The following is a 26,869-nucleotide window of genomic DNA, read 5'->3' as shown; positions in this document are numbered from 1 at the left end:
TATATATATATATATATATATATATATATATATATATATATATATATCTGGAAGGGACCGCAGAGGCCATTTAATCTAACTCCCTCATTTTATAAATAAGGAAACAGAGCCTACATGATTTTCCCAAGGTCACACATGTAGTAAGTGTTCAGGGGATTTGAATTTAGGACGTTTGTCTCTGGAACTCTTTGCTTTGCTTTGTTCCATTTCCATGCTCTTTCTATTGTACAACATTATCTTGTTGCAGATTCCCATCTGTTGCTTAGAGAATCTTGCTCAAGATGATTTACTTTATTAGATCCTTGGAAAGGGGAATGCTAAATTCTGTAGGTTGTCATCATCACTTTCATTTTACCGATGAAGAAACTAGGTCTCAGAGAGATCAAATGACTTGGTTAAAGTGTCAGAAGGAATATCTGAACCAAGGTCATTTCTGACTCCAATTGCAACATTCTCTACACTGTCTCTCCCAGCTAACTTGCAAATATATGCCATTGGGTTAAGGGACACCCAGGCAGAAAATGAGGCCAAAGCGCAAATCACTCATGAGTCAACATTCCTTTGGCAAATATTTATTGATTTTTACTTGGTTCAAGGCACCATATCAACAACTGTGGAGTATACAAAGAAGCATCCTATTCACTGTGAATCAATGTGACTTTGGGTAAGTCTCTTCATCCATCTGGGCCTCAGTTTCCTCATCTTTAAGAGCAACATCAGGGGAATGATACAAAAGCTTTTCCTTCTTAGAGACCTCCATGGAGGGGCTGCCTTCTTTTAACACAGGGGCTAATTCAGGACTCTTCATCACCCTCATTCAGAGACCTACCACCAAGTCAGCTAGGGGATCCCTTTTTCCAAGTTGATACACATCTACTGTTATTATTCAGCAACAGTTTCACCTGTCCTATGCTATTAGAAAGTAAGGTGTCTCCCAATAATACCACTCCTTAGTCTCCCAAGTCCTTTTTGTGAAGAAGTTATCCAAACCATCCCAGAGGAATTGAGGTCTACCAGTTGTGGGAGACCTGAGCTCCGAACCAATCAGTGAACATTTATTAAATGCCTACTAGGTACAAAGCATTGTGCTAAGCATTAGGAATAGAAAGCAAGGCAAAAGACAGTCCCTAATCTCAAGGAGCTCACATTCTAATTGGGGGGATGGCAACAAGATCCTGTATAAACTATGTCTATATCCATCTTTCTACATACAAAAACACACACACATACACATACATACACACATACAGACAGACAGACCCACACAGAATTAATAAAAGGAAGCACTAGCATTATCAAGAATCAGAAAAAGCTTCTCACAGAATATGGGATTTTAGCTGTGACTTTAAGCCAGGGAAACCAAGAGGCAGAGATGAGGAGGAAAAGCAACTCATGCATGGGAAACATCCAGTGAAAATGTCCAGAGTTGAGTGATGGAGTGTCTTGTTCAAGGAAAAGTCAGGAGGACTTGTTACTGGATTGTCAAATACATAGGTGAGAGCAAGGTTTATAAGGTTCACAAAAGTACTTTCCTTATAATAATCCTATGTATTAATGCAAGAATCATTATTTCCATTTTACAGATGGGAAAATAGGTTGTGAGAGGTGAATGATTGCCTGTGATTGTACAGTTAACAGATGTCATGCCTCTGACACGGGATGAATGTGACCCTATTGTGGTCCCAACATCTCAGTACCCCAATAAACTCTTTTAAGGATATAACTGGCACAACAGTAGCTAGGCTGCATCAATAGGAGTTTCCTTACCACAGCTTTCCAATATCAATTAAATCACAGATCTAGATGACCCTACATGCCTCTCTAACTCCCATTTTTAATGTAGAAACAGAAACTGAATGCAGGTCTTCTGGCTCCAAGTTTAGCACTATTTTGACATTACTAAGGTACTAATGCAGTTGAGTGTTTGTTTGCAAAGCACAATGGATCCTCCCAATTCCTTTGAGGTAGTTGCTACAGTTATCATCACTCCCATTCTGCCAATAAAAAGAATTTCATAGACATTAAGTGACCTGCCCTTGGTACACAGCTAGTTAGTTTCATGGGCAGGATTTGAAACTGGGTCTTCTTGATTTCAAATCCAGCAATTTGCATTTAGTTCTCCATAAGCACTTTTTTTATCCTTAGAAGTTCATGTTGGTAGAGGAGAGGAATCTAAGATCTAAGAAGACTTAGGAAGGGTAGGAGAGAGCCAGGATGGACAGCAATGAATCTGTTCTGATTTGCAGTATTAAAAGTTCCCACGTCCCTGAGATCACCTGTTCACTGGAGCATTGGTACCTGTGTGGTTAGTGGTCTTTAGTTGTGATCAGATTTGCTTCTAAGCAAAGTTATATCAGTTAAAACCATTTCCCAGATAACATCTTCAGTAGGAAGCCTTGGACTCATGTATATGTATGGCATTGGCTTGAGCCTTCAGATGTTACTGAAGACTTCTCTTTAAACCGGCAACAGAGACTGCAGCCAATTAAGATGAAGTACCCTATAGGCTACTTTATATTTTAAGTATTTAATTTTGATATTTTCCTTAACTTGGCATGCAGACGTTCTTTATTTTATAAATAAATTCAATCTCAACACTGTGTTAATATAATTGAAGTGGCACTAAGAACTCAATTCAGTTGAGTTAAAATTCTACCAGCAGCATGCAGTCTCCGATTGTAAACCCAGAGCATTTTATCGAATGTTTTAGAAGTGTGATTTCTGTGCTGTTGATTAAATAAGGTAATGAAAATAGTAATGATAACAGCAACATGTTTATGCATCACTTAGAGGTTTATAAAGCCCTTTACATAATTATTTCACCCTGTAAGGGAAATCCTATAGTTATTTTATCCCCATTTTACAGATGTGGAAACTGAGGCTGAGGGAGGCTAAGCAATTTGCCCACACAACTATCAGCTGTTGGAGGCAGGATCTGAAGTCAGATCTTCCTAAATCTCTGCCAAACCCAGAACTCTGTCCAATCAGATGTGCAATGTATATAGTATTTGACTCAATATTTCTATTTACGTAAAACATATGTTTTTTTAAAATTATATTTTTATCTCTTGGTAGGATAAACATATTATCTATTTTAGGCATTAAAATTCATATCTTTGCCTAATAGATCTAACTTTTAATTTTAAATCTGAGTCTCCTAGCTATGTTAATGTCACAGAATTAGAAACAACAGCAACAACCACCAGGAAGAGGTAGAATTTAATTTTCTGATGGGGAAGGTGAGAATAACTAAAAGAAAATGATTTTGTAGCACTGATGATTGAAAAAGTTGAATATTCTTACCTTTTGTTAAGTTCTTCCAACATTTTTTGAAGACTGTACAAAGTACCATGACTTGACCATCAGTTCAGTTTGACTGGAAAAAATTAATTCCCTAATATATGAGAGGTGCGTTGCTAAATATTGATAGATTCAATTCAGTAAATACCAAACACCCACAATGTGATAGGTCCTAGGGGAAGATAATGTCTTTATAAAACAGTCCCTGTCCTCATTAAGCTTAAAGACTAAGAGGGGAATAAGACACATCCATAGATAACTATGGTATCTATTTGCTTTAGAGAGGTAGAGAATAGAATGTTATTTGAGGTCTGCAGGGGATGGTCTTGGTGATGTCCAGGGGCTAGGAGTAGGGGAAGAGAAGACTTCCTGGAAGAGGTGACATTTGAGCTGGGCTTGAAAGTGTAGGTTAGAGTTTGATAGGCAGAAGGAGAGGGAAAGTATGAATCATACCCTTGATATTAACTACATGATTCTATACAGAGTCAGAAAGGTATAAAGTGTGTACAGGGGCCAAGAGAGTAGTTTATTTTAGTTGAGGTGTATAATAGCTAGATGTAACACAACATTGGTCTGGAAAGGTGGGCATTAATGCAGAGTAAAAGGAGCACGACCTGGAGAACAATTTGTATGGTGATAACAATATTGTTAAAGAGAAACAACTTTGAAAGACTTTAAGAACTCTGAGCACTACAATGGCCAACCATGATTCCAGAGAACACCAGTGAAGCAAGCACTCTTCTACCTCCTGATAGGGAGATGATGGACACAAATTGCAGAATGGGAGATTCATTTTTGGACTTTTGGACACGACCAGTGTGAGAACTCATTTTGCTTAACTATGTTTATTAGTTAAAAGGGTTTTGTTTTTCTCTTTTTTTTTTCATTGGAGGTAGGGAAAGTAGGAGAAGTAGAAGAGAGAGAATGATACATTGTTGTTGATTAAAAAAAATTAAATGAAAACAAACAAATGCCCGAGAAGTGACTTAGGAGAGTGGAGGATCTAGGAATAGAACACAGCCTTTGGGAATTTCATGCTGACCTTTAGTCCTTCCGCAAAAGAGTTGCTCATTGGGGTGAGTACCAACAGGTTTTCCTTACCAGAGTTCCATTGATTTGGTTAGGAGGGAAAAAAAGAGAGGGTGTGTACACACACACACACACACACTGTTGTACATGTATATACATATATATATATATATACACTATATATGTATGTGTGTATATACATATAACATGTGTGTGTATATATAACATGTGTGTGTGTGTGTGTGTATATATATATATATATATATATATATATATATGTATGTATACTAGAGGCAACTAGATGGCTCACTGGATAGAGTGCTGGGCCTGGAATCAGGAACACTCATCTTCCTGAGTTCAGATCTGGCCTCAGACATTAACTGCTGTGTGATTCTGGGCAAGTCACTTAATCCTGTTTGCCTCAGTTTCCTTATCTATAAAATGAACTGGGGAAGGAAATGACAAACCATTCCAATATCTTTGCCAAGAAAACCTCAAATGGGGTTATAAAGACTGAAAAATGACTGAATCTACAATAAGTATGTATATACTAAACATAAATACAGTTTTTCTATGTATGTTTGTGTGGTTTTGAGTACTTTCTTTTCAGAGGATTGAGCTCTCTTTTTCTTTCTCATTCTTCCCATCTCCTCTCTCTTGCCCAGGTCTCTCCAGTGCATCAGTGGTACCTTATTTCCTTTTACAAATTTGAACAGTGATAGAAATTCATAGACATGGAAAATACCAGAGTACTATTTACTGCAGGTTTTTTCCTCACTCCTACCTCCATCCCCCCCAAAAAACCAAACAAAACCAAAAACACCTCATCATAGTTTTGACTCTCCAAGTAAACTAAAGATATCACCCAAAACATTCTCTGCATATTTTCTCCTGGTTGTAGTTAAAATATTCTACTAGTCTTAAGATACCTCACAAAGGAAATTCTGCATCATGGAATTTCAGTATCTCGCATCCCCTTAAGTAGAAAGGTTCTCCCATCTGTCTAATCTAACTACCTCTACTTGAAATATGTAACATTATTTTCTAGATCTTAGCTGTAGAGGAACAGATTATCAACTTCACTATTGTAATTTTTTTTTAATCTGAGTTTTGAAATCCATTAGGTAGCCCTCTGATGTCAATAAGGATTTATGGTATTTAGGACCATTTAATTGAGGCTATTTTCTAATCTTAAGTCTTCACAATTATAACCATTTCTCATACTTATCAGTTTCAATCAATCAGCAAACATTTATTAAGCACCTCCAACGTTGCAGACACTGTGCTAGGCCTTGAGGATACAAGTAATCAATCAATATTTATTAAGCTCTTATTGTGTGCCAGGCAGGCATCTAGATAGTACAGTGAATAGAATGCCAGTCCTGGAGTATGTTTTGGACATACTCCAGTATGTTCGGGAGTTCACATCTGGCTTAGACACTTAATTAGCAGTGTGACCTTGAGCAAGTCACTTAACCCTGTTTACCTCAGTTTCCTCATCTGTGAAATGAGAAGGAAATGGCAAACCACTCCAATGTCATTGCCAAGAAAACCACAAATGGGGTCACAAAGAGTAAGAAATGACTGAACATCAAAATGTGCCAGGTACTGTACTGAATACGTGAATAAAACAATTCCTACTTGCAAGGAACTTAAGTTCTATTGGAAGAAACAATAAGTACATATATAAATATGTACATCATAAATATAAAGTGAATAAATACAAATATGTGCTTCTAGGTCTATTCTACTTTTTCTGCACCCTATTAAAATAAGGAGACAGACACTCTAAGGTTAAATCACTAATAAGTAGTATAGTGGGTTTTTTTTTTTAAACAAAAGTATTACTTCTGGGTCAAGTGAGCAACAAGATGGAGGACTAGACATTTCCTCTTATCTGTATGACCTCAAAACCCCTAACGCAGAAATTATGAGACAATGACAAGACAACTCCATCTGTCTCCATGTACTAGGATACCCAGAATCTAAGAGAAGGTTAAAAAACAAAACCTAAAACCCATGAACTGATGCTCACTGACTCTGAGCTCACTGAGTACTTCTCCCCTACCTCCTGAACCCAGCATAGGCTTATAACAAAACTTAGCCCCTACACTTAGGCTCCCCACTCCCTCTTTCCATTACTACAGAGAATCTGGCTCTAGGCTATGGAAATTTGCTAAGGCTGCAACAGATAGTCAGTGGGGCCTCAGCCCTTCTGTATCAAAAGACTGCTTGGAGTGGCCAGCTGCATAGCACCGATGTTGGCAAAGCTCTGAACTGCCTGTGCCAGGGTAGAGAACTTGCATCACCATCAGCAGCTGTCTGCTGGTGCCACGTCAGAGAACTAAGAAACAAAGAGAGTGAGACAAGTCAGCAGGACAGGACACCGTTTATGTGTGTGTGTGTGGGGGGTGTACAGCACTCTCTCAAGACTGAGGGAAGGAACACAGAATCCAACTGGGGCCAGTGCTGACCTACCCAAAAGTCACTGGAGGCAAAGACAAGGCTGGTGAATGGTAAATTGTCCAATATGGGAGGATGCTGAGATGCTTTTAGATCGAGTCCCTAAGGAAACCACCATCAGAATGAATGGGGGAAAATGAGCGGGAAAAAACAGAAATTACCAAAGATCTCAGGAAGAAGAAAATGCAAAGACCTTGAACATAAGCAGATAAATCAATAAGGAAAATGTGAACAGCAGAAGGAAAAAAGACCTCCACATCTCGTGAACATATTTAGGCCTCAATGCCTAATACTGCAAAATGAAGGGAAATGATCCACCATTTAATGAAACAGAAGATCCTGTGGAATGAGAGAACACGGAATCATAACACAGCATTCCTGAGTGGTTAAAAAGAAAAAAGAGAATTAAGAGAGCAGAGTTTATGTCCTGCACAGCAAAAATAACAGGCAGAATTGAAAAATTGGAATCTGTGATGGCAAGACTCACCAAAGAAACAAAAAGGAGAACAATAGAATGGGAATACAAGTATATAGAAGTGAAGGCCAATCTAGAAAACAAGAAGCAAAAAATCAATAACATCAAAAGAAAATATACCCATTATGCAAGCAAAACATACTGATCTTGAAGACAGGATATGTTGAGAATAATCTAAGGATTATAGGTCTCCCAGAAGTGCATGACAGGACAAAGAACCTTAACACCATTAGTGCAAGATATAATAGAAGAAAACCACTCAGGACTTCTGAACACAGAAAATTAAATATTAATTGAAAGAATTCACAGATCACCTCCAGAAAAAAAAAACAAGGTGGCAAACTCCAAGACACATAATAATTAAATTTAACAATTCAATTTAGAAACAAGTTCTGCAAGCAATGAGGAAAAAGACCTTCAAATAAAAATTAAAAAAGGAAATTCATAAACTTCGACTATTCTGTACCTACCAGAAAACATAAGAGTGAATGTGTTCTGAAGTACAGTGGGGTTCAGTATGCAGCCCAGGATGACTTCTGAAAAAAAGATGGATGTTCAATAATAGACACTTGAAACATTTTTAGAACTTTTCCAAAAAGAAATAAAACCAGAACTGATGAGGTTATTGGTTCTTGAATACCCCAAACAACAAATATAAGAGGAGTGAATAAATGCAGGCAGCAGCTGTAACAGAATGATAGCAGAAAGACTAGTAAGAAACTTTTGTCTAAATAAATAAACAAAGAGATAGGAGTGAAGGCAGAAATCTGGTGGAGGTGACAGGAATGGAGCATTATGAGCAGAACCTGGTGACACCTGAATCAGGGTTTGTTATGTGGAACTACATTACAGCCTGGGAGGGTACATGCAAGTGGGGAGTGAGTAGGGGAGAAATTTGTTCTGTGACATTTGGATTCAGGCAAAGGGCCACACTTGAAGACCTAGAGGGCCACATGTGGTCTCTAGGCTGCAGGTTCCCCACCCTTGGCCTAGAATATAAGCTGTGATTGGATGAGGAATACAAAGAAAAGAGAGATCAGATGGTTATAGGGGTCATGAATCAGAGAATGACAGTCTAGAGTAGATAGAAGGAAGATGCAATAATGAATAGAGTGGGAGAAATCCTTTTTGAGAAAGGGTGTAAAAATGAAAATTTAAAAACTAATGAACTGGACTATATGAAGGGGAAGACAAAGAGGAATCTGCTTGATTAAGAAGGAAAAATGTGTGGAAGGGATTATATATCCAGATAAAAGCAGGAGAGAAAAAGGATAATAATAGTAATAAGCAAAACCCCAAAGGGAAAGGAGTAGCAAATGAGAGAATGGGACCAGAAGTGAGGAGAAGAGAGCCAGTGGAAATGGGACCATCTCAAAAAAGATTAAGGTAAAACAGTTGTTATGATGGAGAAAGTTCATACAGAGAGGCCACATGGTGTGATGGAAGGAATATTAAACTTGGAGAGTCATTACAGTTTAATGGAAAGAGCGTTGGAATTGGAGTTCAAATACTGGCCCTGTTCCTTTTACATATGTGACCTTGGGTCAGTCACTAACCTCTCTGGGCTTCAGTTTCCTCTTTTGTAAAATGAGGCATATTGAACTAGATCACCTCTATGGTCATTTCTGTCTCCAAATCTGTGAGCCTGCAGTTCAATAGACACATGATTTTGACCTCTGACCCTAGCTAGGTGACATTTGGCAGGTGAAGTTACCTCCCTGAGCCAGTGTTCTCATCCATGAAATGTTCTCATCCGTGAAATCATACTTGTACTGCTTACCTCTCAGGGTTATTTGAGAGAAGTGCTTTACAAAATTTTGATCATCTATGCAAATATACATTATATTTAGACAGTGCCATGTTCTTAAAGGATACAGGTATCTATTCAAAAAAACTTTTCCCCTAAAAACTATATTCCTCAAACATGAAATGGAAGGAGTTAACATAAAGGTGGTAGCAGCAGTAGGAAAGGAGAAGTAACAAGAAAGAATAGTGCCTGGCGCATAGTAGGCACTTAATAAATGCTTCTTGACTTGGAAAAAATATTGAAAGGATTCTCATAGGAAGAAAAACTGTTAAATGGTAAAAAATTCTACAGTCCCTATATTTGTCTGGTTAAATAAAATTTTAAAGGAACTTTGTTTTCTTTCATAGGAAATAGGAAAAGGAGTAGGAAAGAGAAAGGTCCTTAATGAGTTATGGGGTTCTTGAATTTCAGGAGTACTTTGGGGGGCAGTTCCTTCTACCAGGTACCTCTACCTGGTGGGATGTTGATAGCTAGTTTCTCTTGATTATTATCTGATCCCCATCAGCATTTCCTCAAGTGCCAGACTTTTTTTTTTTAATGATAATTTTGCTCAGGCTAATACATTTGAGCATTAATAGGATCATTACTTTAATTCATATTCATTATTACCTCTAGATTGTTTCTCCATCCAACTTGGCACCTGGCCAATCATTTCCATCTTATATTTAAAGCTATTTCCCCTTTCTGAGTCCACATTATTTTCCTTCTGTTTCTGTTGATTGTAACTTCATCCTACTGTTTAAAAATTTCTGGAGTTTTCTTGACGCACTAATGAATTACCACCCTCAGCCTTTATTTTTATTCTCCACAGTGAGAAGAGGAGATGTCCTAGCAGCTTGGAGTGGAATTCGGCCCCTGGTGACAGATCCGAAGTCTAAAGACACCCAGTCAATCTCTCGAAATCATGTTGTTGATACCAGTGAGAGTGGCCTTATTACTATAGCAGGTATGGGAAATTGAACTGGTGTTTCTTGAAGCTCAGATGATGGTCTCCAGTGAAAAGATTCCTACCTTGTGGGATCTGAATGAATGCCATTAAGAATGTCTGAATTGTTGCCATTATTGCGATCTGAATTAATGCTATTATGTTGTATTGCTATCTAAACCATGACCAAATGAATCACTTTATTACTAATGAAATTAATAACTGGTTAATTTTAAAAAAATCAAAATCTGGTGACTTATTTGCTTATACATGTTGTTTTTAGGTGGAAAATGGACAACTTACCGTTCTATGGCGGAAGATACTGTAGATACTGCTGTCAAAAATCACAATTTTAAAGTTGGGCCAAGTAGAACAACTGGCCTTTATCTGCAAGGTGGTAAGGATTGGAGCCCTACTCTGTACATTAGACTGGTTCAGGATTATGGACTTGAAAGTGAGGTATGTGTTTATTGCTTTTCATCTTCCTCTTTGCTTAAATAGATAATGATAAGAACAAAATCGGCCAGAGAGTGCCCTTTCTTGTGCATAGTTACATTTGCTGAGTACACATTTATGAGTAATACGATACTATGGTACCCAATAAGCTTTAATGAGAGAGAGAGAGAGAGAGAGAGAGAGAGAGAGAGAGAGAGAGAGAGAGAGAGAGAGAATGAATGAATGAATAAATCTCTCTTTTATTCAGGGCACCTTATAACCTGCATTCTTTCTGCATCAATTCCATAATAGATTTTCTGACTATATTTTCCCCTTTTGTTTTATCTGTTTATTTTTTTGAACAGTTGGCATGGCATCCTAAGTTTGTTACTTCTCAAGACCAATTGAATCTATTCTTCAGATGTGATCCTAGAGGTAGACTGAAGCTGAAGTATCATTACTCACTGATAACAGTGATACATGCTTCTTAGCTTTAGTGCTAGTCTAAGCATCCGGAGCTCAGGGAGTGTCCTCCTACACAATCAAAATCTAATACTCTCCTAAACCGATTTGTTACATGCCATGGGAACACTTGACAAGAAGTCCTTACATATGTTTTTTGTTTGCTTGTTTTTTTCTTTTTACCTAGGAGGTGCTGATATTCAAGGTCTTTGCCTAATGTGATTTCCTTTCTATAGGTGGCTCAACATCTTGCTTCTACTTATGGTGACAAAGCCTTCGAGGTAGCCAAAATAGCAAGTGTAACTGGAAAAAGATGGCCCATTGTTGGAGTACGGCTTGTGTCTGAATTCCCATACATTGAAGCAGAGGTATGAGGTTGGCTGCTTCTCAATGACCTATTTTCCCTTGGTGTCTGTGATGAATTCCACTCACTTTTATTGTGATTCTCCTCCTCCCTCAAATTAAGACATTGCTGGTTCTAAGGTTTAGTCTTCTTGAACATCTGCCAGAATCTGAAATAAGTGGCCATACAACTGTCATCTTTGTGGTTACCTTTTACATTTAATTCTAAAATTTGGGAGGATAGGGGTAGTAATATGAATTAAAGCAATAACAAGATACTGACAAAATTCTTTCTGTCCTTCAAGGACCAGCTTAAGTCACTGCTAACATTAAGCTTTTCCAAACCACTTCAATTCATAGTGATTTCTTGCTCTTCTGATCTCCTAGCACTTATCTGTACCACCTTTTGACATTCACATTCTACCTTGTGATATTTCTTATGATGTTTTAAATTGTTATTTAAAGTTTTCATGTGTTTATACATTGTTTGCCCGAAATAAATATTAATTCCTTGAGGGCAGGAGTATTATCTTATACTTTTTGTATCTCCCATAACACCCAGCACTGTTTGCAACTATGTGCTCAATCAGTATTTTATTGTTGATATGCTAATTTTATTGTCATCATAAGGAATGTATTAAGTGTGTGTATATATGCACACACACACACATATATATATATATGTATACATACATACATACACACACACACACACAAAATTCTTACTATTTGGTTATTTACGATCCAAGACAGGAAATACTATGGAGACTAAATTAAAGAAGTCTACAAATCATAGGAGTATAAGGGTTGGATAGGATAAGAATTATAGGTCATAGATTTAGAGCTAAACAGGACCTCAGAAGCTGTGTTTCATCCAAACCTTCTATTTTACATGTGAAGAAACTGAGGACTAAGATCTCATAGAACTGGGATTTGAATCCTACCTTCTGACAGAGATTTGTTGCTCTTTCTACTGTATCTGACCAAAGAACAAATAAAAAGAATTGAGTAAATAGTATTCATATTATGCATAAGCAGAGGGTACTCACTTTTCTGCTCATATAAGAAGATGGCAATTGAGAGGCAGGGGAGATTTGCATATATATGCCAGGTTATATTGAGAGCGAAGCTGCTCCTTTTCCAAGGAGTCAACTTTTCAAACTGTGGTTTGTCAGGAAGAGTGAAGTCATAGGCACTGTTACTGCTCATCTTAAACCAACTAGGTGACCCAACAGTATAAAACCAAACTTTTATCTTTCATGTACATGCATGTTTATGTGGGGGTTTTTTTGTACATGGCCAGTTGCCTTTAAACCTTTGGGTACAAAATAACTTTAAAAAATGTCAAACACAGGTGAAATATGGAATCAAAGAATATGCATGCACTGCAGTAGATATGATTTCACGCCGCACTCGACTTGCATTTCTGAATGTCCAGGCTGCAGAGGAAGCTCTACCTAAGATTGTTGAACTGATGGGAAGGGAACTGAATTGGAGTGAGGAAAAGAAAAAGGTATTGAATACAGAATTTTACCACCACATCTCTCCAATAAGCACATTGGCTCTCAGATAAAACACTTGGCTACTCTGTTGTGTTAGTGGGTGTTAGAGCATTCTCCATTAGATCTTTATACATTTTCATTGAAAACCTTCTTAGAATGTACCATGTAGTCAAACTCCTGTTTTCTGCCAATTACCTTTTCCCCTTTGGTAGCAAAAATGTTTTTATAGATGATTCTCTTAACAAGCAATATGAAATGATGGCCCCATTCCCAGACCTTCAAGTGCTTATTCAGTGAAGCCTCGTTTTAGATCCTCTATCCTCAGGCCAAAAGAAAGCCAATTTTTTCTAAGCCAAGGCTTAGATATAAAGAAGTGGTCTTACATATCACTATTAGGGATGAATCTGAGAAGGATAGTGTCTCAGTAGGAAAGTTTTTTATTACTTTATTTTCATCTATTTCAATTAGCTTCAACCATAGTAATTTTCAGAAGCGCAGACTTACTCATCTACCTTGATGCCATTGTCATGCATACAGGAAATAAAACCACTGTAAAACAAGGCCAAGAGCAAGTTTTGGTCTAACTCATTAGCTGTAGCCCTAAATGATTGGGATGACTTAATTTGCATTAAGAGGAAACAATAGAAAAGGTAAATACTTAAATTCACCACGTCCAGACTCAAACTCATTGTTTTTACTTTAGACCCTTCATCTATACTTCCTTATTTCTTTTGGGGGGCACCAACAGCTTTCTGGTCACTCAGGTTTACAAAATCTGAGTCATTTAGGGATGACTTTTTCTCATTCCCTGTAGCCAGCTGGTTGCTAAGTCTCTTCAATTCTGCCTCCACAATATTTTTGTCTCTCTACTCACATGGCTAACAATCCTAGCTGGGGCTAGCAGCATGGGATCACAATTAGGTAGAACCCTGGACCTGGAGTCAAGAAGAGCTGAGTTAAATTCTGGTCTCATAAACTTACTAGCTGTGTGAGACTGGGAAAGTTGTCTAGCCTCTGTCTACCTTAGTTTTCTGAACTGAAAAATGGGCATCATCACAGCACCTACCTCACAGAATTATTTTGAGGATAAAATAATATTTATAAAGCACTTACTATAGTGGCTAGCATGTAGTAGGCATTTAATAAATAACTTTCCCCCTTCCTTTCCCCTTGTCTTCATGGGATGGTAGATTTAAAATTGGAATGGATCTTATTTTACATATGAAGAAACTGAGGCTCATAGAGGATAAGTGACTTGACTGTGGTCACACAATTAATAAGGTTCTGAGGCAGGATTTGAACCTAGGTCTTCCTGATTCCAAACCCAGTCCTCTACTAACAAGCTGTTTTACATCTGAGCTGTTCTAATATCCTTCTAATGTGATCTTTCCTCTAGTCTGTCTCATCTCTAGTTTCTGATCCACTTAGCTGCCAGATTGATATTCCTGAAGAACAGATCTAACTCCATTAACCCCCTACTCATGAAGATTCACTGGTTTCCATTCATCTCTAGAATTAAACATAAATTTCTATTTGGCATTGAAAGCCAAACTTCCAGTTGCTAGCATCCTCCTCTACTCCTTTGTATTTGTTTTGTATGTGGTTTGTGTATGTTGTCTATGGTTTGCATTTATTTATCTGTATTTATGTCTTTACCCTCAGAAATATAAACTTCTTGAGGGCAAAAATTATTTTCTTTTGTCTTTATATTCCAAATGCTTTATAGAGTGCCTAGCAGAGAGTGAATGCATAATCGATGTTTGTTGAATAAATTAATACTAGCTCTTTGTAACCATAGTAGTCAACATATGGTGAATGATGTGATCAGAATGGTATACAGTGGGCCACAATCCTTCTGATTATTAAATTCAAAATAAAATTCAACAAACATTTATTAAACCCATACTATGTGCCAAGCACTGTTAGACATCAAGAAAAAAGGGCCTATTTTCTGCATATGTGTGCACACATAATTTTAATACAAGATAGGGAGAAGTGCAAGCAAAGGAGAGATTCAGGCCAAGGGAAATCTGAGAAGGGAAAGAAAGGAAACACATGAAAGGCTTAACAAAGAAGGTGGCATTAAAATTAAGGGAGAAAAGGTATTTTTGAATTCCAAGCCTAATAGAAGGGCTTGAAGGATAGATTTAAGCTTTTTGTTTTCTTTGTACGAGTTCTGTACCTAGTTTGTGCTGAAAAATATCTGTTAATCCTTTCCCAAACTCTTACCTCCAACACTCCCAAGGAATGAGAATTCAAAATAAATCCACTGCCTCCCAGTGGGTGGAATGTGATCAGTCTAGTTCGTAGAATTCTCTTCCTCCATCTCACTTCCCACAGTCTGAATTCCTGGCACAAATTGAATCAGCATCTCCTCACAACCAGATCTCAGGGCTCTCATTCTATTCCTGCACATTCAGATCATTCCACCCATAACTTTGTGGTGAATCAATAAGCCACAGTCCTTCTACATTGTAGAATGTTAGGGAAGGCACAGGAATACCCATCTTTCTATGTAGTTTTGAGAAGTAACTAGATGTTATCATGTCACTGGGGACTTATTTGGTTATTTGACTAGTACAGCTTTTTGCACATATACTGAAGCAATAAGTATTTATTGATGGATGGATGTACTCATAAGATGGAAACTGAAAAGATCCTATTCCATCCCTTGATCCTATTTTTTTCAATACTTCCATCAAAGTCCTAACGCCAGATTTCCTGCATTCCCACGTCATATTGTGACATCATTTTCACTCCTTGTGAAATGATGAGCATTGGAGTAGTTTGTACCGTCTCAATTAAGTACTTGCTCACTTTAAACCATTGCTAACATTATATTTGAGATGCCAACAGACACCAGATATGATAAATAATTTTGGATTCAATGAAGAAATACTCCTTCCTTCCTTTTATTTTTTAGGGGAATTTTTTCTTTTGTTCTTTCTTTTTGGTGAGGCAATCAGGGTTAAGTGACTTGCCTAGGGTCACATAGCTAGTAAATGTCAAGTGTCTGAGTTCGGATTTGAATTCAGGTCCGACTCCAAGGCCTGAGCTCTATCCACTGCGCCATCTAGCTGCCCCAACTTAGGGGAAATTTTTAAACAGAACTTAGACTTTGGAATTTCCTCTCCTTGACAGTAGGAATTACTTCACATTTGTCTTTGGTGCTTCCAGTTCTTTGTATGGTGCTGGGCACACACATACTGTAAGGGCTTATTAAATACATGTTGATTGATTGGATTGATAGAGCTTTGGGGATTTGATCTGTGTTTTAGGAGGAACTTGATTGTGCAACAAGATTTCTTTACTATGAAATGGGCTACAAGTCTCGGTCAGAGCAGCTAACGCCCTGTTCTGAAATTAGCCTACAGCCTGCTGATATTGAGAGGTACATTCACCATCTTTTAAATTTCCTTCACTCCGAATTTTAAAAAAGATTTCTAATATGAGCAAAGTTTTCCATTAATGATCATTATTTTTCAGGTACAAAAAGAGATTTCACATGTTTGATAAAGAGCAAAAAGGCTTTATTACCATAGTTGATGTTCAGCGTGTGCTAGAGGTAACTTTCTTTGTTTGGACTTTAGAATCTTTAAAATAATAGAAAGCTAGAATTTGTGATTCATTAATTCTACCTCTACTTTTCTTTCATTTAGAGTGTCAATATTCAAATGAATCAGAATACACTACATGAAATTCTCAATGAAGTAGATTTGAATAAAAATGGATTGGTTGAACTCGATGAGTTTTTGCAGGTGAGTTGTGGCTGTTTCTTTTTTTTTAAATGACAAATGACAAAAAAAATTAATAACCTGAAAATATCTTCTTATCTCTGAAAGGTCACATTATTTAACTTGTTCTAAGAAATAGACCACTAAGTACACATAGTTGGTATTGCCTTTTACCACTGAAAAATGAAGTAGATTAAAAGTCAGAAATGCATTTGTGTGTGTGTGTGTGTATGTGTGTGTGTGTATGTGTGTGTGTGTGCATGTGTGTGTGTTTTGATTGGACCTGTGATTTGATTGGTTTAGGAAACTGCCTGGTGAGGAAACTCCCTTTCCAATGAGGATCAATACCTTCTTTTCTGCTTATAGTATTAGAGAATTGCCTAGATACCTGAGGGGTTAAGTGATTTGGCCAGGGTCACTCAGTCAGAAGTGAGACTTAAACATGGTCTTCCTGGCTTCAAGACTTTCTTTTCATCCACGACAGTATGCTCTGTACCTGTGTATGCAGGCCCACTCATACACATCCATCTCTTTTCTCTCTCTCTCACACACACACACACACACACACAAGCATATATGTGTATACATATGTACACATACAGAAACATTTTGAGGGCTTGAGGAAGGAGGAGACTAGAAATGTTTCAGGGAGAAATCAGAAAAAGCCTTCTATCTGCCTATATCTATATTTGTGAATATAGAAAAATCAGTGTCCATAGCTTTCTCAAGTAGTCTATATGAGCTGATGAAGAGCCTCTGTGATATAAAACATTTTTTCTTTTTTCTTAGTTATTCATGTTTCTCATAATTAAAAGAACAAACCACTCAAATATATTGGGCCATTTAGATTAAATATGGCTCTGAATAGGGTTAAGGGCTTAACCCAGGACCATATTTTTTTTTTTAAGAACAGATCAATATCCCTTTTAGAGTAGCCATTGCCCAACTTTACCAGATGACCCAACATGTCTTTAGATACATTTAATATCTTAAATATGCATTATTTAGCACTTAAAAAACAAAAAGAAACAAAACTGTGTTGTAGGCTTTTAGGTATTACTTATGCTTCAAGAAACTTGAAAAGCAACCCAAAGGGAAAAAAAAATGTATGTTTTAATTTCAAGGCCCTATCTATGATCACATATAATTCAAATATTTATGTTCTTTGTAATTCCATACTTGGGTCCCAATTCTTTAATATATTAATTGATGATAGGAACTTCACATTTTCACTCCATAAGGCAACTGGGCATGAAGATCATTAATCCTCATAAATATCTCTAAAGAAGGAAATAAAATAAAGCAAGATGACCAGCACTGTATTTGTATCTATCTACCTTACTCTACTTATGAAGAGTTTATTTGTTCCTTACTGGTTAGGTTTGTTTTTGTAGTCTTTCTTGGGTAGGTATTTCAAATGACTGCCAGGTTCTTGTTGCATCATGGCAATGATGAATGCCGAACATGAGGTAAATTAATGCTGGGGATTTTGGTCAATGTCAGCCCTTTCTTCACTGTGTCAAGTTAAACAAACAAGATCAAGGCAAAGGAAATGGTAATTGTCTCTCTGGAGATGAGCTGCAGATAAGAGCATTGTTGAATCTAAATGTAAAAAATTTCCACAGGTTGTGTCCAGCATTACAAAAAAGAGTTTCATCCCTGTAAAACCTAGTTCTTTAACTAAAACAGGCTTCAAAATAAATCCAGGCTATCATTTTGACTTTTAAAATGGAAACCACATGATGCCTTTTCTTTGTAATTTTCAGGAAAATTAAAAAAAATTTTTATAGATTTTTGGAAAATGTTCCATCAAGTAAAATCACGTACTTTCTGCCATGTTAAAAATCCTTTTAAAAAATTTAGTGTTGAAAAAACTAATATTTACATTGTACTTGAAGAGGGCCTCACAGAGGGCTTCCTTCACAAAAATCACTACCCCATTTTACAGATGAGAATACCAACATTCCGTGAGGTTGAATAATTTGCCCTCATTGATATGGGGAATGAATCATCAGAGTCAGAATTTGGACAGAGGTCTTCTAACTCCAGTCCCACTAAGCTTTGTTTAGAAATCCAACATCATAGATGGCATGAGTTGTGGTGTTTAGTACTTGAGTTAATTTGAATGGAGCATAGTTGAAAAAAATTGATGCTAAATTGATGCTCTTTCTACATGTTTTATTATAGAATCTCTTGGTGATCAGGCTTTAACTTTTCCAATTATCCATGAAAACAAATCTGTATTCTAAATACAAATGCTATAAGTACTTTAAAGCCTTTTTTTAAAAGTTAAAGATAATATATCTTATTGGATCCATAGAAACCTGTAATAGTTTCTCCATATAAAATGATATTTGAGTGCTTTTAAAATTGACAATGGATCATAACAGAAGATAGTATTTTAGATATGACACCATATTCAAATTGACTCTAGTTAAAAAGATAACTTTCACTCAAGATGATCATTTGTTGCAATAGAGTTTAAGTAATTTGTAGACTAATAGTCTAAGCAATAAGCTATTTATGTAAGAATTTGTTTTTATGTCTTCAGCTGTTAAAACTCTAGAAGGACCACAATTAAAGAATACCTCAGAAGACCAAGCTATATCAGCTGATGCAATGCATTTGCACATACTGGGTAGGATGAAAAGTTTTATTTCCAAGTAAAATTATATATTTACTTATAATTCTTTGTATTTAAAGTGCATTTGAACAGATAGGGGAAATTGAAATAAATTATAGTAAATTATAAAAAAAAGATTTAAAAATTCGTGTGTCAGTTGACACACCTGGTTCTTCTAGTGTTTTAATGGTTTGTGCCAAATAATGAGCATGGGATGTCTTCTCTAAAATGGTCACAAGTGATTGAAAACAAAGTTTGTCTTATACCCTTTAACCCCCACCCCCTACTGTGACTCTTTCTTTTTAACATAGGGTAGATTCTAGCTTGATGTGGAAGTAGGCTAAAAATCTTTCCTTTTTCTGAAGATATATAGCCTAGATTTATCTTAATCTTATTGACTAGAAAGACTATTTCTAGACAATCCTTTTGTTTGAACAGTCATAGATGTATGAGTCTACAACTTGGGGGCTCAGGATTTTGGGGCTCTGTTGCAATTAACAATCCAAACCTTTGAAATAATGCCTTATGAAACACTCTTTGGTGTTAGGATCTGAATAGTCCATTTCTATCCTTGGAAGTTGTTAATATATAAAAGGGATGAAATGTGAAATCCAAAATGTGTAAATGTATTAAAGAGCACTGTAGTCAGTTGTATTTCAGGTGTGGTTAACGGCCAGAGCTATCAAGAAATAAAAAGAAAAGTTATTGGGGAGGATAGAAAGAGGGAAAGCAAATCATAAAAAAAAACTGGCAAGTCTTGGGCAGGAAAAAGGAAAAAAAAACACATACAACATAATTGCCTAGTGCTTTCTACATGAAAATGTCCTTTGCAGCTGAGTGCGTGTAATTTTGAGACTAATTCTGATTTTATCCATTGGATAAAAAAAAATTAACTAAAATCTGAGCACTGGAGTTTATTAATTCTTTAAGGTAGATCTTTGGGTCCAGTTCAAGGACTTAAATGAAAATTACTTTGAAAAGTCTTTAAGGAATTTGACTTTAGAAATATTGAAGGAGTCAAGTACACTATCATTCACCCACATTCCACTTGTTAAATATGGAGTCACTGATATGTGGATTGTTTTGTCTTTATCCTATCTCTAGTATTGCTTTACATTTTTCCAAATGAAATTTAAAATCCAAGATTTAAGATACTCTCAAACACTCAAGTGCTTTGAACACATAGAGGAGTAACAAGTAAGGTTAGCTGTCAAAGACAGATGATTTACTGGATAGACGTTTCTGTCGAAATGATCTACCTCCCTTCCTGTTTGAAATTCACCAAAATGGAAGCTTTTTTTTTTTTTTTTGCTTCTGCTGTCTGTAGCACCTGCTATGGTTTTTGATAGAGACCTCATTTATCTCAGCTTACAGTTTTAGTAACTATTAAAGTGCTGTTCAGAATTGAATGAGCTGGCCGTGGGGTGTGTGTGTGTGTGTGTGTGTGTGTGTGTGTGTGTGTGGTGTAGGTGTATATGTATGTTTTAACGTCTCAAATGCTTTTTCTTTAAGCTGATGAGCGCTATTCAAAAAGGAATGGTATCTGGAAGCCGTCTAGCAGTACTCATGAAGACTGCAGAAGAAAGTCTGGGTTCAAGAGCTCCCATTCCAGTGGATAGGAGTTGTGGAGGATTGTGAGTCTGAACAGTTCACAAAACAAAAACAAAAACCAGCAAACATGGAAAAACAACAGCAACAAAGCACTATGCTAGAAACAACTAGGAACAACTCTTAGTTCTCCAAACTAGTGGATGTGTATAGCTGCTTTTTTTTTTTAACCACTGGAAACATTCCAAAGCTCTAAGATATCTCTGTGTATGCCCTTGATACATATTTGCCATTCAGCATAGCCTATAAGAGAGGCAGTTTACCTTTATTTTTCATGCAGATTCTAATACTGTACTTCTGGCCTGATAGACTAGACATGCTTTTCTCAGTTCTCAAAGCCGAATGTTTTGGCAGAAATTCAAGGAAGAACTTGGAAGAGATTTGCTGACACATACCTGTGTTCATTAAACTTTTAGATAGCCTTTACTCTTGAAAAAGAAAGGGCATGCAGAATGACCCCTTTGGAAATGATACTGTTTCTGAGGATTTCTTCCTTCTGCCTTGTTCCCTCTGCCTCGCATTCACAATATTGTTCAATTTTCTATCTCAGGTGTGACTGCCAAAACTAAAAAAAGTTTAGATCTGGTTTCAGGAGTAAGTTACAAAGAGAAACTGAAAGCTTCCCAAATCACAGGTATAGATAAGGATAGCATTGACATTTACTGAATCTTACAGTGATAGTTTCATCTCGGCAGTTCATTTTTTTTTCAGTGGCTGCTGGTTTTCTTTGACTGCTGAAGTTGCCAGGAAGATCCTTGATTTCTTTGCTTTGAGACTAGCATGGAAGTGGCACATTTGGATATAGCAAGGATGAGCCCAAATTTTCCATCTCCTTATAGTAGTACTATAATGGTAGAAATGTATTTCTACAAGCACATGTTTAAAAAAAAAAGGCACAAGTTTCAAGCCCTAGATCTTACCTATGAGTGTGTGATATTGTCTAATATTGGTTTAGACTGATCCCTGTTGCACTGGTTTTGCTCACTTAGCAAAGAAATGGGGGGGGGGAGTAGAAATAAAATATCTTAGTTTGCTCTGATTCTAAATATTAACCACAAGCACAGAGTTGCATTGTTTTTTTTTAAATCCTTAAAAGTATTTTCCCTTTTGTCCTCTTATAGAAAAAAAACTTGACATTTTAAGTAAGGACGGTTTAGGAATATTTTTGCTGCTACTTGGTTCTAGTTGTGCTCCCTTCATCTGGTAGTTTGTCCCTTGGCCCTTCCCAGTGTGAATTGAACCCACAGAAGCTTTTGCAAAGATCAGGTTCTGTATATAGAAGCAAATATCACACTTTGATGGCAGCTCTTACTACCATGATTGGAAATCTTAGTTATAAAAAACTGGCACACAAGTTGACAAACCACAGCACAGCAGTCTTTTCTGTTAACATAAGATCAGATCTTAATGCCTCTCTCTTAGTATTTATGTCACCATTAAGACTGTGAATGGTGAGATTCAAAAAATAGTAGTATGCCTCAAAATAGAATTTTTAAAAAGACCACTTATGTTCTGTAAACATTTATTAAGTGATTACCACTTGCATGGCACTATACAAGGCTACAGAGATGGAAAACAACCTGCCCACAAGGAGCTTAGGTTCATGTGTTTGCCACAAGGGAGTATGAAACCAAAACCAAGGTAGCGATACTTCTAGAAGTCACTGTGATATTCTTTTCTTTCAAAATTACAGCCAATATTTTTAATAAATGATGGCTGAAATAGGGCAATTCAGCATTGTTTTCAAAACATTATGAATTTCTCTGTCTAAAGCTAAGTAAACTCTAACAGACGGAAAAGTTATTTTTAAAATATATTTTTTATGCGTGTGTGCCTCTGGGATGAAATATTGTAATATTGTATGTTTGGTTTCCCTCTCTTTCTCTTCCTCTAGTTAAATCAAGATAATGATGACTTGTATCTCCCTGAACCTAATACAGTAGGAAACTGACTTCTTTTGCTTAGGAACCTGCAGATCCTTTTGCCAGATCTGCATTTGTTAAATAGGCCTTGTGCATGTTTAGCTGTGTGTGAGGTCTTGTATCAGTTTTCTCCTAAAGTCTACTGATTCTGAACCTGTATTTCTTCACAAGATCCAGACACCTGTTTTGGGAATTGGCTGGTGCCAAACTTTTTTTTTAACTATGAATAAAGCAAACAAGTATTTTGTGTCATGTCTAAATGAACATTTGAGGGCTTACCAGATAATAATTTTTGGACAAATCAAGTACTTCCTGAAACCTGTTCCAGTTAGTCCCACAAACTGACTTTTGAGATCCTTTTTAAAGAGGTTCAGCTGAAAAAAAAATCCTGTATGTAGTGAACACTTTATAGGCTATGGCTAAAATTAGTTTCCCCACTATAGTTGTAGCAATAGTGATAACAGAAGACTAATTTATAGGCCATAGTTGTTTGCCACATACCCCATGTACCATTTCTTGCTTTCAATCAATGTATCTTGAGTGGAACCTCGGGATTTCTACTGCATGCTCCTTTATTCTGCTAAATTCTGGCTTTGTTTGGCCTTTCCTCATGGTATGTGGAATGCTAGCTGTATCTTGTTCTATGGCAAAAATTGCACTCTTATTTGTGAGATGTTAAAAAATGCAAGGATCGATCATTGAATTAATTATCCCACATTTTATGTATTTAAGAAAAAGCTGTTGGCATATGAATGTAATAATGGTGAAACCCAATGCAGTTGTATCTTTGTACTGTTTTGCATTATTTCAGTCCTATGGGTGGTCCAGGGGAGAACTGTCCTTATTATGTGTGAAACCAGAAACAAAATACTGACAGCTACAAGCTCTGTGCTGGCCTGGATAGACAAACTGCATGTTTTTACATGTGGCACTTTTATGTATTATGTAGGTTATTGTTCTAGATTGGACTGTTAAATACTGTGTTTGAGGCTGGGTTGTCATTTTTATAACTGTCTTGGTGTTTTATTGCCATTATTTATTACTTTTGATATACAGAATGAGCTGCATGCATTTATAGAGCAATAAGAGGATGTATTTAATGTGCCTTGTTTTTAACTGAATAAGAACTGAAAGCATGAATCAATAAAACTGATTAAAATGGTCCATTCACTGGCATTTTGATGTTCCTGGCAGTCACAGAAATAACTTTGATTAGTCCTGAAGTTAAAAAAAAAGTTTGAAAAATGTTTTAAGAAACTATATTTTTAGAATGACATTTACTTGTTAATTTTTTCTAGCTCTGAATTTTGCAATGCTATATCAGAAGTGAAATCTCTGCATTAGACAGATTTAATTTTTATGAGATAGCCTGAATTATTTGTATTAATTTGTAGCTGAAGCCTTTGGGGTATGAGTTCTGTATTTGTGCAATCCTGTTTTAAAATTACATCCAGCCTATTACAGCACTGTTGGGTTTTTTGTCAACCAGAGCCTTTCTGACTAAGCGTTCCCATGCACACTGATGAATTTTATCATAACTAAAATCAATAGAAATGAATGGGAAAGATTACATAATCCATTTTGATCATCTTACATGTCAAGTTAGTGCAGGGATGCCAAGTGTTGATAAATGCTCTGACGGAAAAAATGCTATATATTTTCATTGTCAGTAAATCAGTAAAGCTCTTATCAGTTTAAACACAAATTTTAGAATGCCTGTATTATTTTATAGGTTTTTAATTCACACATATAAAAGAGAACATCTCCTGCACTTATAGTTTAGACCTGCTGCATGAAAGCATTGTGTGTTCAAGTGCATATGTGCTCTTCGGAAGATTCCATGAAATTGTTGTGAGAACACTTAGAAGTATGAGCTTATAGACAGGCTTGTAACAAAGGATAGTCTGTTCGATGTCTGGAAGAAACTTGTCAGTGGAAAACGTTTTTTTCCACTGAGCTTTTGTGTCAAATCCTAGAAGATTTAAAATATGCCAGAATATGTTGATCTTACCTTTTAAAAACAATCCAAAATTTAGTATATTCAAAGGAATAGGAAATATAACATTGTCATCAGTATTTTTAGTTGGTGTCTAAACTGAATACATCTTACCTGTCCCAGTATTCAGCTAATGATATGGTAAAGTTGGAAAAATCAGCAGAATCCATGGTACTCTCACAAGGAAAGGATTTCTATTTTATTAAGTAGAGTTAATGAGGCTTTTGTGAATTTCCTTTATTTTTTAGGCCCTTGATTAGTGACCTAACTTAGGAACAGAAATGCAGACAGCAAGATATAAAGGGGGCTTTGATAACTCCGGAGATGTTCTCACAGATACTAAATAGAGCAGAGAATTTTGTATGTAGAACTTTTCCTAAGTCTCAGTATAGTTTTTCAATCCCTTAGTTACTTAGCCTATAAGAATTGATTTGTTTGAGCTATGTAAAATATTGCCTTAAGGGAATTAACAGGACAAAGCTTCAATTTTTCATATGTATATGTGTACATATATATGTATATGTGTGTATATATATATATATATATATGTATATATAATAATAACTAACATTTATACAGCCAGGCAGTATGCTAAGCACTTTACAATTATTATCCCACTTGGGCCTCACAGCAACTCTTGGAGGTAGGTCCTATTATATCCCCTTTTTACAGATGAGGAAACACTTGGCATTGAAGTGCCCTGTATCTTAGGACCCTAGATTAGAGGACAAATCCTGCCTGCCAGTTCCTTCTTACCTGTTGAGTTTTTATATCCTAACCAGTTGAATCTACAGTTTCAGTAAAATTTAAGGTATTTACCCTGCCTCACTAATACCTGCAAATTTTTAAGTTAATAGAAATAAAGAATGAAAACCATAATCAATGTTTTGTACATTTAGAGCCTGGTACTTGATATAAATATTTGAAAAAGCTTGGAACTAAGGTGATTTAGCCATTGGGCATATGTGCTCAATATACCTAATTATATATGGTAGCAAAAACTGCTACCTTAAAATAAACAAACGAAAAAACCCTCACTCTTAAAACCCAGCCCTCATAAATTAGGTAATATAGCACAGCTAGAAGGTTTTAAAAACTTTTCAAATTGATTTCTACAATTTATATTGTTTTTGTTTATTGATTTAAGCCTTCATTTGGGGATGGATGCCAGGAAGAGGATAGTAGACTTTCTTTGGGCATAGGTGCTGTAAGATAAATATACTTAAGGAGATTTTCCTTTAGAGTAGGGGGCCACTTTTTCATAGTAATATATATTTTTTTGGTGCTGTTATATTTAGCTTGATGTTGGATTCCCCCCCCTCCATTTCTTTAACTAAATATGGCACCTTTAATCTGGTTTTACAAAGCTACCTTCATCTGTTTGTCTATGTGATGCAAATGTAATTAGCTTGATCACTGTATCTGACACACACACCGATTTTACTCCTTTTACTTTAAGTCAAACTTGAAGGGCGAAGCAAGCAGTTCCTTCTCTGCCACCATCTTCCATTTCCCTTAGAATAGCGATTCCTCTCCTTAATTTGCTCTGTTGGTTAGAATTGTTCTCTCGCTACAGCAATGAGATTCATTTTTTTTTGTTTTGTTTTTGCATTCCTACCATTAATTGATTCGCAATTCATTTTTATGCATGCTGAGTTTTTCCTGTCGAAGTTAAGAAGCTGTAAATTTCAGATCTATTGAAATGACAGTGAGAAATATTTCATTTTACCCCATGAATCATTTGCCATCCTTATTGCAGAAAAATGGCAAAATTATGGTGTGCCATGTTTTCAGAAATTACTATGTTTTTCCCATCCCCAGTTCATTTCATTATTTGTTTGGAAACACTGTGAGATTAAGAAATTGAAACTCTCTTGATCAACAATGCTGGTTTTACAGATGGCTAACCAAAATGACATACTAGAACAACTTATTTAATTCTAATAATGTAAGGAATTCGATGCATGTATAAAATAAAATAGTTTTACGCTCTAAACATTGCTTAAGCATAAAGTAGTTTCACAGACATGCTAGTAATAGTAAAAACGGGAAATATTGCTGAATTCTTTAAATAATGCATATAATTTTCATTGGGTTGCATATGTCAAAGTAGTCATTTATGTCCTGAAAGGTGTATGCTTTGCACTAGGTATTTGAACACTATTAAAAAATCATGCCTTCTTCAAAAAAGAACAAATCATAGGTTTGCATTTCACATATGATCTAGAATGATAATGTGAAAAGCA

General features: G+C 36.2%; 1 protein-coding gene across 7 annotated transcripts in view; it reads left to right on the top strand.

Annotated features, from left to right (window-relative positions):
* The window catches only part of LOC114045805 (glycerol-3-phosphate dehydrogenase, mitochondrial), a 197,641-nt gene extending 173,405 nt beyond the window's left edge, over nt 1-24,236 (top strand). For all 7 annotated transcript variants that reach the window (XM_027865986.1, XM_027865985.1, XM_027865987.1 and 4 more), the window contains 8 exons: nt 9,886-10,020; nt 10,283-10,458; nt 11,133-11,264; nt 12,593-12,751; nt 16,019-16,131; nt 16,227-16,305; nt 16,400-16,498; nt 20,610-24,236. In XM_027865986.1, the coding sequence (XP_027721787.1) occupies nt 9,886-10,020; nt 10,283-10,458; nt 11,133-11,264; nt 12,593-12,751; nt 16,019-16,131; nt 16,227-16,305; nt 16,400-16,498; nt 20,610-20,735 (1,019 nt within the window). In that variant the 3' untranslated portion in view covers nt 20,736-24,236. The remainder of the gene's footprint in view (nt 1-9,885; nt 10,021-10,282; nt 10,459-11,132; nt 11,265-12,592; nt 12,752-16,018; nt 16,132-16,226; nt 16,306-16,399; nt 16,499-20,609) is intronic.
* Nucleotides 24,237-26,869: the final 2,633 nt, after the last annotated feature.

This window comes from Vombatus ursinus, unplaced genomic scaffold (genome assembly GCF_900497805.2).
Source record: "Vombatus ursinus unplaced genomic scaffold, bare-nosed wombat genome assembly UNPS02014779.1, whole genome shotgun sequence".
Classification (NCBI taxonomy): Eukaryota; Metazoa; Chordata; class Mammalia; order Diprotodontia; family Vombatidae; genus Vombatus; species Vombatus ursinus.
This window is presented reverse-complemented; position numbering and strand designations above follow the sequence as displayed.